General features: G+C 35.4%; 1 protein-coding gene across 2 annotated transcripts in view; it reads left to right on the top strand.

Annotated features, from left to right (window-relative positions):
- Window positions 1-13,840, top strand: part of LOC139115484 (protein tyrosine phosphatase type IVA 2-like) — a 35,950-nt gene extending 22,110 nt beyond the window's left edge. For both annotated transcript variants that reach the window (XM_070677623.1, XM_070677624.1), the window contains 4 exons: window positions 4,556-5,050; window positions 6,624-6,716; window positions 7,606-7,811; window positions 8,746-13,840. In XM_070677623.1, the coding sequence (XP_070533724.1) occupies window positions 4,919-5,050; window positions 6,624-6,716; window positions 7,606-7,811; window positions 8,746-8,854 (540 nt within the window). In that variant the 5' untranslated portion in view covers window positions 4,556-4,918 and the 3' untranslated portion in view covers window positions 8,855-13,840. The remainder of the gene's footprint in view (window positions 1-4,555; window positions 5,051-6,623; window positions 6,717-7,605; window positions 7,812-8,745) is intronic.
- Window positions 13,841-14,475: the final 635 nt, after the last annotated feature.

Here is a 14,475-nt window from a genome sequence, read left to right as displayed (position 1 = left end):
GTTTAGTTTGTCTATTGTATAAGCAAAATGAGGTCATATTCTGTCTCTCATAAAACTATAGTGTTAGGGGAGTATGGTATCATGGTTACAAGATCAACAATCAATAACATAGGAATAACCGTTTCACCCCATGAGACTGTGTTTTATATACATGTATATATACCAGTATATGTACACACACACACACACTTACAGATAGATATACCGTATATTAAAATTTCAGTTCCGAAACTGTATGTTCTAGTGTTTTTGAATATAATATAACCAGGTACACTTTTGGATTTTGTAACTTGTTTTCAGGAAGAAAAGCAAAAACTTGTCATGTATTCTGTCAATGCAACATCCTGTTCAAATTTTATCAGCGCTTTCTCAAGTGTTTGCTTGCAATCATACCTGGCCTGTTTATGGAGTTTGCTGTCAGATAATGTGTTTTCATGGTTTCCAAAGTGGAATCTGTTACAGATTACACTGACTAGGTTGTGAAACATGGGTTTGAGAATTACTGTATGTTTTATTAGAAAAGTTGCTGCATTCTTAACAGCCAATGGAGCACTTTTGGGTACTGAACAAATGAAACAAACAACAGTATCTGTGAAATATGCAAAGACTTTATAGTTTCTGAATAGGAAGAGGTGATGTTTTTCTTGCATGTAATCCAGGATGTAAGGTCAATCACATCAAACTTGTTTACCATCATATTTTGATAATATTATTGTTTGATATGTCAAAATATTTGACAAATGCGTCATCTATAAAAGATTTTTTTCTGAAAACAATAGGTTCCAATGCCAGCCAGTCCACATTTTCACAACATTGTCACTCAACAAGGCCATGGGATGAGTTCTACCATCGACAGTCCTGTAGGATATAAGCTACAATTAGACTTAAGAGCGTTTGTATTTTTGAATGTTTATATCCCATAATATCGATGAATATTGCTGTGGTTTAGAGGATATGAGCCATCAAAGTATTCTGTTGGAAGAAAGCAACTGCGTGTCTTACAGCTTATGATAGAGAGAGTTTACTACGTGATAAGATAGCTCAACAGGCATTTGTACACATTGTTGGCCTGCTGACCCGACCTGCAGAAATTTATCTCGTTGTGGATTTAAATATATGGTAAAAAGTGTCTTTCAAAATGGAATTTTCCTAACTCTTCTGTGGTGATTGACCATGAATAATGAGAACTTCATACTGAGTCTCATTGTAGAGCACACGTGACGTTTATGGTGTGATTAACGTTCCATCGATATGGCTAGGTTTAATAGCATCAGTAGTTTTGAATAAATCATTTCCTAGATATAAAGAGATTTTTATGTGTAGACAAATATGTTTTATATAGACAAGATCTGAAGATAAAATATCACATGTAGAGTGCATGATTTGTAGGTATTGTAGTGGTGAGACCGTGGAATGTACAAAGATGATTAGATACAATAACGGAAGGAAATTTCAAATTTGATGGACTATGCTATTGAGGTAAATGGTAAAAGAGCTTGATTTTTAAAGGTCATGGCATTGATGTTGATTTAACCATACAGAAATAGATAGTCACATCATGAAAGATTTGGCCATCTAATTGCTGGACAGGAATTGATTTAAATGTTGATCCATGGTATATTGCTATTGCAGTGGGTAGATTTAAAGAACAATTTTGTGTTTATGTGTCATTTCTAAATGTCAAAAATTGTCAATTTGAGATGTGTGACGCAGACACTGGAGATATGTGCCGGCTGACATGATTGACATATTTCATTGTGTGTACTGGAAATGTAGGGGCTTCAATACGGCCACCTAAATTGTTAATTTGTGTGTTTGAAGATAGTATCTGTGTTCATGCTTTCAGTTCCACACCATGTTTTTCATGCAATTTCCAAGAATGTGACGAGACATCAGGCAAACACTTCAATGCCATTAACAGATCATTTCCTTTGAATTCATATCTGTGGGATAGATGACCCTTTTCACAGATCTCTGTCTGATTTGAATAACGATAGAAATAGATGTTTGGAGTGACAGTTATTAGCAAACCCTGACTTGTGTTAGAATCCCATCATGCTTCACATTCCTTGCAGAAAAAGATAAAAAAATTGTTATACGATTATTTTACCATTGTACAATGTTATGAATTGACAATTGAAGGTCTATATCTACCACGCATTCATTGTGCTTTCAGTGTCAGTCCAGGCATTCCAATGAATCAGATTCTTAGAAATCCTCAAAGGAAAATCAGTAGATACCGTGCATTAATCAGCGTAAATATACAGAATCCAGATCACACGCTAACAAATATTAGTTACTAATGAGACATTGGATTGGGATGGTTTGTATTAGATTGTGTAGACAATATGCCATTATTCCAGTTAAGGTGGCTGGAAAGGTTATTTTTGCACCAATTCTTTTCTCAGAGTTAATGTCAAGTTTCAAGTGTTAGAATCAAGATATTTAGTTCAAATTTTCAGGATAACTCCCTTTTTTAATATTTTCTCCAAAGAATATAAAAATTGTATATTTGCAGCCATGATTTTGAAATGTGACACCAGTAAATATTAAAATTTAATTTTTACACTTTTTTTTACATATTTGAATTTAATAATAATTGGATAGTATTAATATTACCAAATTAGTTATAAATATGTTGACACTATTTATTGTAAGATTTGTACGGCAGGATTTGTAAATAAAATTTGTTTTCATGATTTTACATGGGTTTATATATCAAAAAATTATTAAAAATTCTTTCAAATTTCAAAATGTGATTTTTCGAAAAGTACTTCAAATACAGGAAAATTGTGCCATACAAATTTTATCTGTAACCTTGTTAATAGGCTGTAAAAATTCCATGTCCATATCTCATTTCAAAGTTGGATTAAATTGGTATACAATTATGTAGGAAAACTGTTATTCTGTCAAAAATGTTGAAAACAAGCCATATTTGCACCCCTCTTTTGAAGTCACAGAGCAGTTTTTTTGGTTAATCTCACTTTTGACACCTCTTTGACACTCAAAGAATCTAAAAATGCATTTACAATAGCAGTCACTCACTCTGAATGCCAGCACCGCCTTGTCAAACTTTCCTGAAAAACAGCAAATAATGACTTTCCCTTTTCAAACATTTTATTAAAAGCTAGGGGACCTCTACCATAGTTAATACACTAAGGACTCCCCAACTTCTTCTTATTTGGTCAGTTTTTCAGAAGTTTTAACAGGCTATAACTCTGCAATGCCTTTGTGCCCAAATGTCTAGTTTTTTTTATTCCACAGAGAATGTTGACTACTTTTATATTTTAATAGTTTTGTTGAAATTTATAACTGACGCTCTAGCCTTTCCAACCACCTTAATAGAAAAAAAAATTGTATCAGTTGTACTGATTTGAATGACCCTACCCTCAGGGTCATGTAGGGGTTTTATAACAGGATCCCTGGTGAGGGGGTACCCAGTAATGAGCTCACTGGTAAGTAGGCCTGCCCTTGCTTGATCTGGGTCTATTAGAGAAAGCAATGTGGATCTTCATACTGCCTTCCTAGAAGTGAACCCAACAATATTGGATCGAGATTATGAAATCAGTGTCGCGTAAGAAATGATTGCACCTATAAATGAGTGCATCAATACAACATGGAAATTGTCCGTGTATTGATTTTGTCAGTGCCATCCGTAGGCACTGAAGCATTTCAATTCATAATCTAGGCACTGTACAAGCAATTTCTGTTTTCCCTTCTGTACACTAATCAGTTTCCAGGAATAGCAGGCTGGGAGGAAAACAAGTCTTGAAGTCTTCATTTTATTTATAACAAAAACCCCTGAATCGATATTCACATGTTTTTCTGTGTGTCATCATGCCATCAAATTTAGATGCCTCCTGAATCAGTAGAGAGTGACTCATTTTGTCATGTTCAATTATGAATCAGACCGATGACTAACTCACTCTCTCTCTCAATTGAATTTATGTGACTCAAATTCTTGCACTGAGTCTAATATGTTATTTATTTGGTTTTTCTTGCAATTTGTACATTTTAAAAATGGTGCTCATAAACGTTCCAAGTGGTGTTTTTTTCTGTTTTTTTATCATAATCTCAGATCTAATCCATTATTGATAGCAAATGTAATGGTTAGAGTGTTCCATCATGTTTTATTCCAATAGATTTCAGATGATATTTTGTTTACATCAGTGGTTTAATCTTCTAATTTTCAGTGTGCTTGACTACTAAGCCTAATGTGGCTATTATTTCTGTATTTTTTAACGTTTTAAAGAATATCAAAAGCAAAGAGGACAAAAATAACTTGTGTTCAGTTAGTATCATTAGAGAGAGTACAGTACTTATGATGTCTGTCTGAGCAAACAAGCCATCAATAATATCTCTCTCTCTCTCAAAATGTTTCTGAATTTTTGGATTTGGAAGTTTCTGAAACATGCCAGCAGAGAGGAGACTATGAACTTGACTTTGACTATCCGTCATTGCACTCCATTCCAAACAAAGCTGATGATTGAAAAGCTAATGTGATTATTAAATGGAAAGCCCTGTTAACGAGTTTTTTATTTTGTTCTCTTGACAGTTTTTCGGGTTTCCTGGACTTACATTTATGGAGTTTATTAAGAACAGCGGAGACTACTGCCAAAGCCAGCACGAGTAAAGGCCACGTGTGAGAAGAGAAATCTTAGGTGTGGAGACAGAGTACATATCAAAATTTAAAGTCAAAATTTAGAACTGATTTTTTAATTCAAGGCAAATCATCACGGATGGGGTAAAGCTAATCTACTGCTGTCCAAATCAGTCACACCTGAGGTTGAAAACTGATTTCTGACTTGCCGGCCTACTCTGTGAGAGGAGGTAGTCTTTTTGCCTCGTTCTTGAGATCAGTCCATCCGATTGGTAGCGGAAAAGTGGTCATTTTTCCCCTGGGTTGCAGTTATTATCAATGCCAGACTACACGCATATAAACATGGCTCGTAATCATTATCGGCCTGCACCAGCTGAAATCACCTACAAGGGTAGGAAGTTCCTGATTATCGACCGGCCCACCAAGCAAACCATGGCTACCTTCATTGAGGTGAGTCTCAATCTTTTAAAACCATCCACAATGAACCCTCGATCCTGTCAAGTTCATATGTCACCATCAGGTCAAGTTGGTTAAAACCAGTGAGGCATAACCTGTTCCATTTGTTGCGTTTAACAAAATTTTTTTGAAAATTTTTGAAGCTTCCTGAAAACAGAGATGCTGTAAATGTGACTTTCACTGACTCAACCTGGTATAACATACATGTTAGGGGCAAATTTGTATAGGATTTGGCCCAATACTGCTTTTTACCGACTGGGCAAATGGGGAAGAGACAGGCCTGGCACAGTAAACTCTAATTCATTGGTATGATAAAAGCTCAAAGCATACATAATTCTCGGCCTACGACTGAACTATATGAACGTGCTTGCGTCTACGCGCATATGAAAGGCACAGAAAAAGCAACAAGTATCATTCACTCTGACGCAACATATGTGGATTTCTGGTTCAATCCCAAGTACTTTTCAAATTTTTTACGTGACATACCCCTTAACTTATAAATCTTTGTATCAGCTGAGATTATGCAGTAAGGTATGTAATAACTTGTGTCTGGCGATTCAGGGCCACTAAATTTTATGTGGGAGCTTGGCCAGAAAGCTTGTATCGCAAGGCACAGGAATTGTGTAGATTCTGAACAAGAGCATACACTGTACATTGTGGCAGGCACTCTCGCTGTCTAGAATGCAAATATCTGAATATTGTATCACAGCATTGGTATCTTCCCTCTGGGGAGAGTTACTTCAGTCTTGCAGGGTAGTGAAATATATATCATGTATTTCTGGCATTTCGAAAAAACAGACATGAGTTATTTATTGGCTTCAAACGTGCTTTAAATACAAGCAGCAGGAACCAAAAATAGCCTGATGTATAATATATATAGATACATAGATACACGAAGTACACACAGATTGCTAAATTACATGAAAACTCTGTCACCAGAATTTGTAACTTTTTGCCAACGTTCAAGTGAATATTATTGATATCATTATCAGGGACTTCCATGGTTAGATAATAGTACTAAATCGTACACTAATTTGCAAATTTCAACATAAACGTAAAAATGCAAGGAAAGGACATTTTGGAACTTTGATGTATCTTTGTTGTCTATTAATTAAACTAGGCCACTCGCATTCCTGTGTATTGAACACTTGTGTCAATTCTTTCCAGCTTGTTCTTCGGTTTGACATTAATGAAACAGTGCCAGTCACATCCACTGGCCAAATTTGACAAATGCTGCCACCTTTACTCTCTAAAAACAATACATTCAGAAGAACAAACAATTACACTGTCATGTAATGAGTCTTTAGACTCCAATCTTTGTGTATAATTTTAACATTTGCATTAACAATGCAAATTTTATAAAACCATCCAGATGTATTACAAGGATATAATGATAAGTTACAGAGAGAAAACTGGCTTACAATATGATGTACACCATATAATTTTAATCTCTAAACAATATTTACTTGTTGTTATTGTAATGAATGTTCACACTTATTCCATAAGCTCAATATTGTTGGGTTTTTCGTAATTTTGAAGATAATTTTTCTCAAATTTTCATCGACAGGAGTTGAAAAAGCATGGAGTGAAGGATGTAGTACGTGTCTGTGAAGCCACCTACAGCACAGACATCCTAGAAAAGGAAGGTATCCGTGTCTTGGTAAGTCTCATTTTGCTCCAAATTCAAATAAGCTTGCCTTCCAATGATGTCAGCATGAGTGACCAATCAAATGATTGAAAAGATTGAAAATGCATTTTGAGTAGCGAAGGTGACACATCTGTTTTGTGTACAGAGAATGTGGACTTCTCACCAGTGATGAGATGTATGGCCACATTTCATATTTCTCAAGTTTTCTTGTTGATTCCTTATCGAGAATTTTGGCTAGGTTGAATTCACAGCTCCTTACAATTGATAAAAGATGTGATCAATGATATTACACATTGTGTTGGTGATTCAATGTACCTTTAATCGGACCCATCCATATTTATGTAACTGAATTTAACATCATAATAATTGGCTAAAAAATTATGGATAACAGGTATGATTATGCAATCATCCTGTAGAAATATTAGAGGAATAAAATCATCATATTTGCAACATTGCCATTATTGTATGCATGTTAAACTGAGCAGGTAGATTTTATTATGTTCCAAATATCTCAAGACTGTATGAGTAGAATCCAAAGGTAAACAAAAACAGTGCATTTTATGAATATACACTGTGTCAACAAGACAGTCTGTGTTCCAACAAGCTTTAGAGAATGGCACAAATGCTTGCAATGCATTGACATGTAAAACAAAATAGTGGAAAAATTGTCAAAAGTTGCTGCTACTGGCTTTTTAAAATTATGAAAAATTTGTATCACGATCTGTGTAGTTTTGCTGTGTTTGGTTTAGCTTACCACATGCATCCTTGCTTTTACAGCCATCTCACACCGATTTACGCACATTGTGATTTTCCCAGCATTGCGTAAGACTTCTCTCCGACACACAGACACACACACGGCCACACCAGACAAATTATTTGCATGTTCTTTTTTTTAACCCAGGACTATCCATTTGATGACGGAGCTCCTCCTCCAGATGATGTGATTGACAATTGGTTCAACTTACTGAAAAATCGCAACAAAGAGGACCCCGGGTGCTGCATTGCAGTTCACTGTGTAGCCGGACTGGGAAGGGCCCCTGTGCTTGTCGCTGTCGCTCTCATTGAAATGGGGCTGAAATTTGAAGATGCTGTGGAAATGATTCGGGAGTGAGTATATCTCTCATCATGATATACAAATACAAAGCTTTCTGTCGCTATGATTTGATGAGCATACATGTGGAATAATAGACCATGTGTGAAGTAAATCTCCAATGTCATGAACTTAGGGAGTCCATGACTGTTTTAGGTTAAAGGTATACAGTCACTTGTAATCTAAATATGCCCATATATGGTCAAAGGGGCGTTCCTTGGTATTCAAAATGCCCATGTGGGGGCGCTGTTTATAAAAAGTGGCCACCCACTTAAAATCTGTGATTGGTTAAAAAAATTTTGTTTCCATGGTAACTCTGGCAAAATTGGAACAGGTGACAGTATTCCTTTAAAGTTGTAGTGGTTATTCTCTACTGGACCTCCTCGATTAATGTAGGTCACACTTTTATTATGTACACCATGATAAGCATAGATATTATTTTACGAGACACACATGAAAATTAATGGGATCTAATTCACATATTATTGTTGCTAAGCATGGACAACAATTTCACGATTAGGATTTTAACATCTTACTTAGATTATTATTGTATGATAAGATCCTTTTTGGCCTTTGAAAACCTTCACAGTGTAAACTGCATTGCAAATTTCTGCTGCCTCATTGGTCGTTGTGCTAAATTTTGTCGCCTTCATAGATATCTGAGTGTACATTGTACCTTGTCAGCTTCACAGAATATTAAAATCAAAAGCCAAAATTTTAAAAAGGAAAATTGAAAAATAAATTGTGGTGAAACCAAATACTTCTGAGTGTGAAACCAGATATTTTGAATCATTATAATATGCAAGATGGGGCAGTTGACTTGGAACACTCAATCAGTGCTCATTTAGAAGTTTTTCTAATCGTGTAGTGTGGTTTCTATGAGAAGAGCCATAAACTGACAGCTGACTTGTACTAAACCTACATATCCATCTTTTTTTGTGTCTTGTTTAGGAAACGCCGTGGTGCCATAAATGCCAAGCAGTTGGCGTACTTGGAGAAGTATCGCCCCAAATCACGACTGAAGATGAAGAACGGGAACAAAGCCTGCGTAATCCAATAAAAAAAAAACTCAATCTTGCCATGGAAAATTTTTGCAAAACTGCAAAGAAATCTCTTGACTTTCTACAATTCTGATTTTTTTTCCCCTTCCACCTGTTAAAAGTTCTTTGTATTTTTGACAGAAAAAAAAAGAAGAAAAAAGTACTAAAGTGTGTTGAACATCACCGTGGAGCGTGTGTCATAGGAAGGTACCACTTTTGTTTTAGGGGTGTCAGGACACTTACCCATTTTTGGTGTGTGATCCGCTTCACCTTGGTAATTGTGAACATTGGTGTGATTTATCTGAATGTAACTGGTCTGCTTAGCTGGAAAAAAAAAAAAAAAACGGGGGAAAAACAACATAACAGAATGATGTCCAAAGGACCTGAAATTTTTTTTTTCAAGAATTCTATTTTATAATTTCCTGGAATGTTGATTCTCCCATATATCAATCATTGACTTGAAATTTATTTCAAAGTTAGCCATGAAATCTTTAATGAAGGTATAGCCTATCTGACCTAGGAATGTACAAAATTGTGTGTTGTAACAGATTTCTTCTAATTTAATTTTATTGTTGTTCTCACAGAAATGGGAGCTCTGCTCTTTCACTATTCCTGTAAAACTTTAGATGAACCAAAAATGAACTTTGTGTAATTATTTCGAATTGTAAATGCATGAACTGAATTTCTGAGTAAATTTATGGAATTTTTGATTTGAAGAGAATGTGAAATTATGGGACAATCCCGTGCTGTCAGTAACTTACATTTTTTCGAAATTTCATTCCTGCTGGACATTGTGTACTAGGAGTTAGGGTTTTACGCAGTGTTTAGTGAACTCATACCTTCAAATTACCAGCACAACATTCACAAGTCAAAAAACAGAAACCTTTTTTCTTCTAATTGACAGCAGTTTCAGAAGAACAGTCTTGCCAAATCTTTTGAAAAAAGGTGCAATGGTTGCTGTTAAAGATACATCTGTTCTACGTCCAGGTCTAGGTCAAAACCAATCTTCACCTTTCCACGCTGTGTTGAATGATGAATCAAAATATAGTGCCCACCTCATGCCTGTACTTGAATTTCACAAAAATTTCATTTATTTTAGATGGTACGCTTGTTTGGAAAACAAACAAGACCTTTCATATGAACACAGAGGTTGAAAATCAATGAACCAATCAAAAGTGGCCTTTCTTGAAATTATGGTTCATTATTTAAACATAGAAGAAATAATTCAGTTGGTCCAACCTGTTTGGTCTGTGTAGTACATACAACAAGTTCTTTTTAAGACAAATAGTTTTCCGCAATGAATAATGATCTGTGTCAGTTATCAATTTAACATCATCGAGGACCAAATTTATCGGAACAATTGTAAAACGGAACAGTAAGATGACAGCATGATGATGAAAAGTTTTATAATACTACACAGAACAGAAACAGGGTAACTTTTCTATTTCTAAAAGAAAACCCATATTTATTCAGACTCAATTTTTCAAGAATGTGTAGAGAAAGTTTACTCTCACGCGGGAAACAAAAATATAGAGCTACACAAATAATTTGATATAACACCTTAATCTTGAAGACCGGTTGCATTAACCATATATTCCTGGAAAGTCCATGCGACTTTAGTCGATGATCAACTTCCAATTTTAGATCATGTTGTCTCAAAATGTTGTGACATTTTAATTCAGAGAGGAAGGATTACAGGAGCTTACAGCAGTATTTTCAACCTCTGGTCACAATTTTGACTCTGAATTTTCCTGAACAAATAACCGTCGGATTCGCAATGCAAAAAGTTAAAATTAATCCAAATCTTTTTTGTACAAAAAACATGGGAAAATGCATTACACCGGGAAAAGGAAATGTGTACTTCCATTTTTGTTTGCGGAATATGTAATGCAGAAGTAACATGATTGAAACTAATTCTATCCCCAGTTTCCAGTGCCTATTGCAAAACAAATGAAATAACAAAGGAAAGTTCAAACAGTGAGATCTATTCTATGTGTCTTTGGGATACAAAATACCTTGAAAATTAAAAAAATATTGTATAAACAAGAGCTATTTTTGCTGGTTGATAATAGTCTGATAATAACATTATTGGTCTGGACAATATGGTGTTTATTTCCCCACAGACACTAACCTGAAACCTTGTGTTGATAGTTTGTCCTTGTTCATGTTAAAGAAATAATGGCAGGACTGAAGAATTCTGGGATCGTGGTCAGCCATATTACAAATCAACATTGTCTTAGGGGGTTAATTTCTTTTTTTGTTACTGGTTATGTAAGGCAGATCAACTACCATGAGGTGCATCAGACCCAGATTTCTTCAGATGTGCCAAAATAGCCTTTCTGAAAATTTAAAAACCTGAAAGTGCAGTTTGCCATTTCACATTGAGTTCACGTTTAAGTGCAAATCAAGCAATGTATTTTGAGTTTTGTAACTTCTCATTACATCAAACCTTAGGCTGATATGGGCTGTCTCTTGGTGACGCAGAACTGGACATTTCAAATCTGTTATTTTGCAAAATGTACTCTTCAATAATGGATGGAAGATTTCAAAAGAAAGGGATTATGACATGAAGGTGTTGCTATTTACACGTTGGCCACAAAACGTGTCTGTTCCTGCAGATGTGCAAATCTATGGAAAAATTTTTCATTTGTTAGGGGTCTATCCAGTTCTGTTTACCAGGTAGTCTGTGTCCTTCCATAGCTGCAACTTGACTTTTACAGTACTTTGAAAAAAAAAAAAAAAAATAGGATGTGATCCATATCATCTTGTTAGTAATCAATGTATCCATGTATTCATTTAGTGGATTTGTAGAGAAACGTGGTTTTCATTAGTTGAAAGGTTGTGTAGCAATCTGTAATTTCAGACAAACTTTGCTCTTGTAGTAATACTATGTAAAAAAAAATGTGATACTTGCACCAGCATAGCACTCCACACAGCTCCCAGTGAAAGTTTAATACTCCATCTCAGCAAATTTGCATATGTCCATATATGGTAACAGAGGCAGGTCAGACATGTTTTATCCTTGGAACATCAGTAGCTATCACTGTAATAATTTTGATGAGAGCCATGTTCACCTGTGGAACATCAGTAGCGCTGTAATAATTTAGGTCGCACATTTTTTGTTCATGACCCCAAGGAGAAAATCACTGATAGGTGCTTTGAATACAGGTGACTACATACTTTTAACATATTAGTGCAAAACAGTAAATGCAAAGTAAATTTAACTTCTGATGACTGTTTCTGATCATTTGAAGTGGTGCAGTAACTCATTTTTGCTGTTCTAGTTTGATCTAAAGGAAGATTTCATTTCCGTCTGCAAATACCTAATGATATGCATTTCATTGTTATCCGGTGTTCTGTTGATTTATGAAAAATGACAAACAATGCAAGTGAATACTGACAGTGTAGGTCACGTTTGCATCGGCTGCTTTGACAGAGTGAATACTTGGTATTTCAACACACTTCAGCAGGGATGAGGAAATCCAGATGTTTACTTGAACCCTGTATGCTATATTAAAGAATGACCGATAAACCACATTGCCATGTTACAAGGCCTCTGGATTCACCTTGACCACAAGCCGTATAAACCAATTAAATGATAATATGGATTTATTCATCCCTGTATTCTGGTGTGAAAAAAAATCTGTACAGGGTTTGCATGCTCTTTGAAAATCCTGGAATTTCAAACCTTTCTGTTAAAGATCATGAAAACTTTGTAGAAAGTTTTGGAAAAATTAACCTTAACTCGATCAAGTGTCAAAAAGCATCAAATGCAATGTACAGACATACATTTAATATTGAGAATGACTTTCCCTGAAACACTTGTTGAAATTTTCCTCTTTTGCTCAAAATTCTCATGGAAAAATGCTGACAACTCCTGAATAGTTTTTGAATACCCTCTTGCGCATGCAGACCCTGTGTCAATCAACAGATAAGAATGTGGAAAAATTTACCCAAGGTTCCAGCTACTGTCATTTTCATGCAATCACGCTTCATTTGTCAAATAAAACTTTCAGTTGCTGTCAAACTGATACTATAATAGTTTGATGGGCAGGATATTGTCTCCCAATGCTCTGAAAGTAAATCAAGCGCTACGTGTTAGTATGTGTTCCCTCTTTTTGATGTCATGTTCATAGTCCATAGAAATAGTGATCATGACTCCAAGGAATAGATACTGTGTTTGAGGAAGTCTGTAGATTAGAGAAGAAGATGATAATAAACTAGGACTTTGATTTTCTCTTTCTGTGACACTCAGATCTTTTGAAAACAGTCTTTCAACATTACATGCTGCTTGTTGCAAAAATGGGCAAGGTTGCGTGGGTAATGCATTCACCACCGGGTCACTTCATGAGTGGAGTGACCGTGATCCACAGAAGCAGAAATCAGAGTGGCCCTGCATCTGCTCAGCAGCTTGGCCAAAAAAAGTAACCAACAAGAATAGAAACTAAACTTTTCAATTAGCTTCATGTAGAGAGAGGTAGCACATTTGCCAATCATAGAAGAAAGACCGTCAACCAAACAAGGGGAATAAATTACCCATGATGCCTTGTTTCACTACCCAGGATGCCTTTGACTCAAATTTGCACCAACCAACAATTTCTGATAAGGGAGTTAAGAGAGCGTCGATTCTTTTTATGCAAACTTAGGATAATATAACAGAGTTTGGATGACAGGTTGGAGATCACAGCACTGTTTTTCAAAAGCATTTTGCTGATTGCAAAAGTGGGCAAAGATGTAGATGAAATCTGGTACACCTTATTTTGAATTGACACTCAGGGTGACCAAGACAGAAGTACATATGCTACTTCATTGTAACATTTCTATGTTTAACTTGTGCAGCTTCTTGTATTATACAATCTTGGAAGTATAAAAAAAAAGCTTTTCTTTTTTTTTCTGTTCATTTTTTTTCTTTGTAATATGTAGACCTTCCAAGAATACTGTATGTGATAGTTTTAAAATATTCTCTCTGTGGTGGGGAAATAAATATTGAACTTAAAAAATGTAAACCTTGTGTCTGTGTTTTTTCCTGTCTTGTTCTGCCTGATTTGTAGAACTAGTATTCCAGGTTTTTTTGGCTTCTTCAAAGTCAGACAAGATGTCTGAAACATGAAAGCTTGGCTGTAGCAACAGCTTGTTGTTGGAGATCTGAAACTCATCAAAAAAAAATGTAAAAGGAAAAGCAACTTTTGTACCGGTATATACACATCTCCACATAGGCTCAGTAGTGGGCACTGTAGGCTAACTGCATTGTAAAAAATAGTCCTAGCCCTATGAAATCATTGTAGAAATAGTCTTAGCCCTATGAAATCATTGTAGAAATAGTCTTAGCCCTATGAAATCATTGTAGAAATAGTCTTAGCCCCATGAAATCATTGTAGAAATAGTCTTAGCCCTATGAAATCATTGTAGAAATAAAATCATTGTAGAAATAGTCTTAGCCCCATGAAATCATTGTAGAAATAGTCTTAGCCCTATGAAATCATTGTAGAAATAGTCTTAGCCCCATGAAATCATTGTAGAAATAGTCTTAGCCCCATGAAATCATTGTAGAAATAGTCTTAGCCCCATGAAATCATTGTAGAAATAGTCTTAGCCCCATGAAATCATTGTAGAAATAGTCTTAGCCCCATGAAATCATTGT

This window comes from Ptychodera flava, chromosome 17 (genome assembly GCF_041260155.1).
Source record: "Ptychodera flava strain L36383 chromosome 17, AS_Pfla_20210202, whole genome shotgun sequence".
NCBI lineage: Eukaryota > Metazoa > Hemichordata > Enteropneusta > Ptychoderidae > Ptychodera > Ptychodera flava.
The sequence above is the reverse complement of the archived record's forward strand: the minus strand, read 5'-3'. Positions and strand labels throughout refer to the sequence as shown.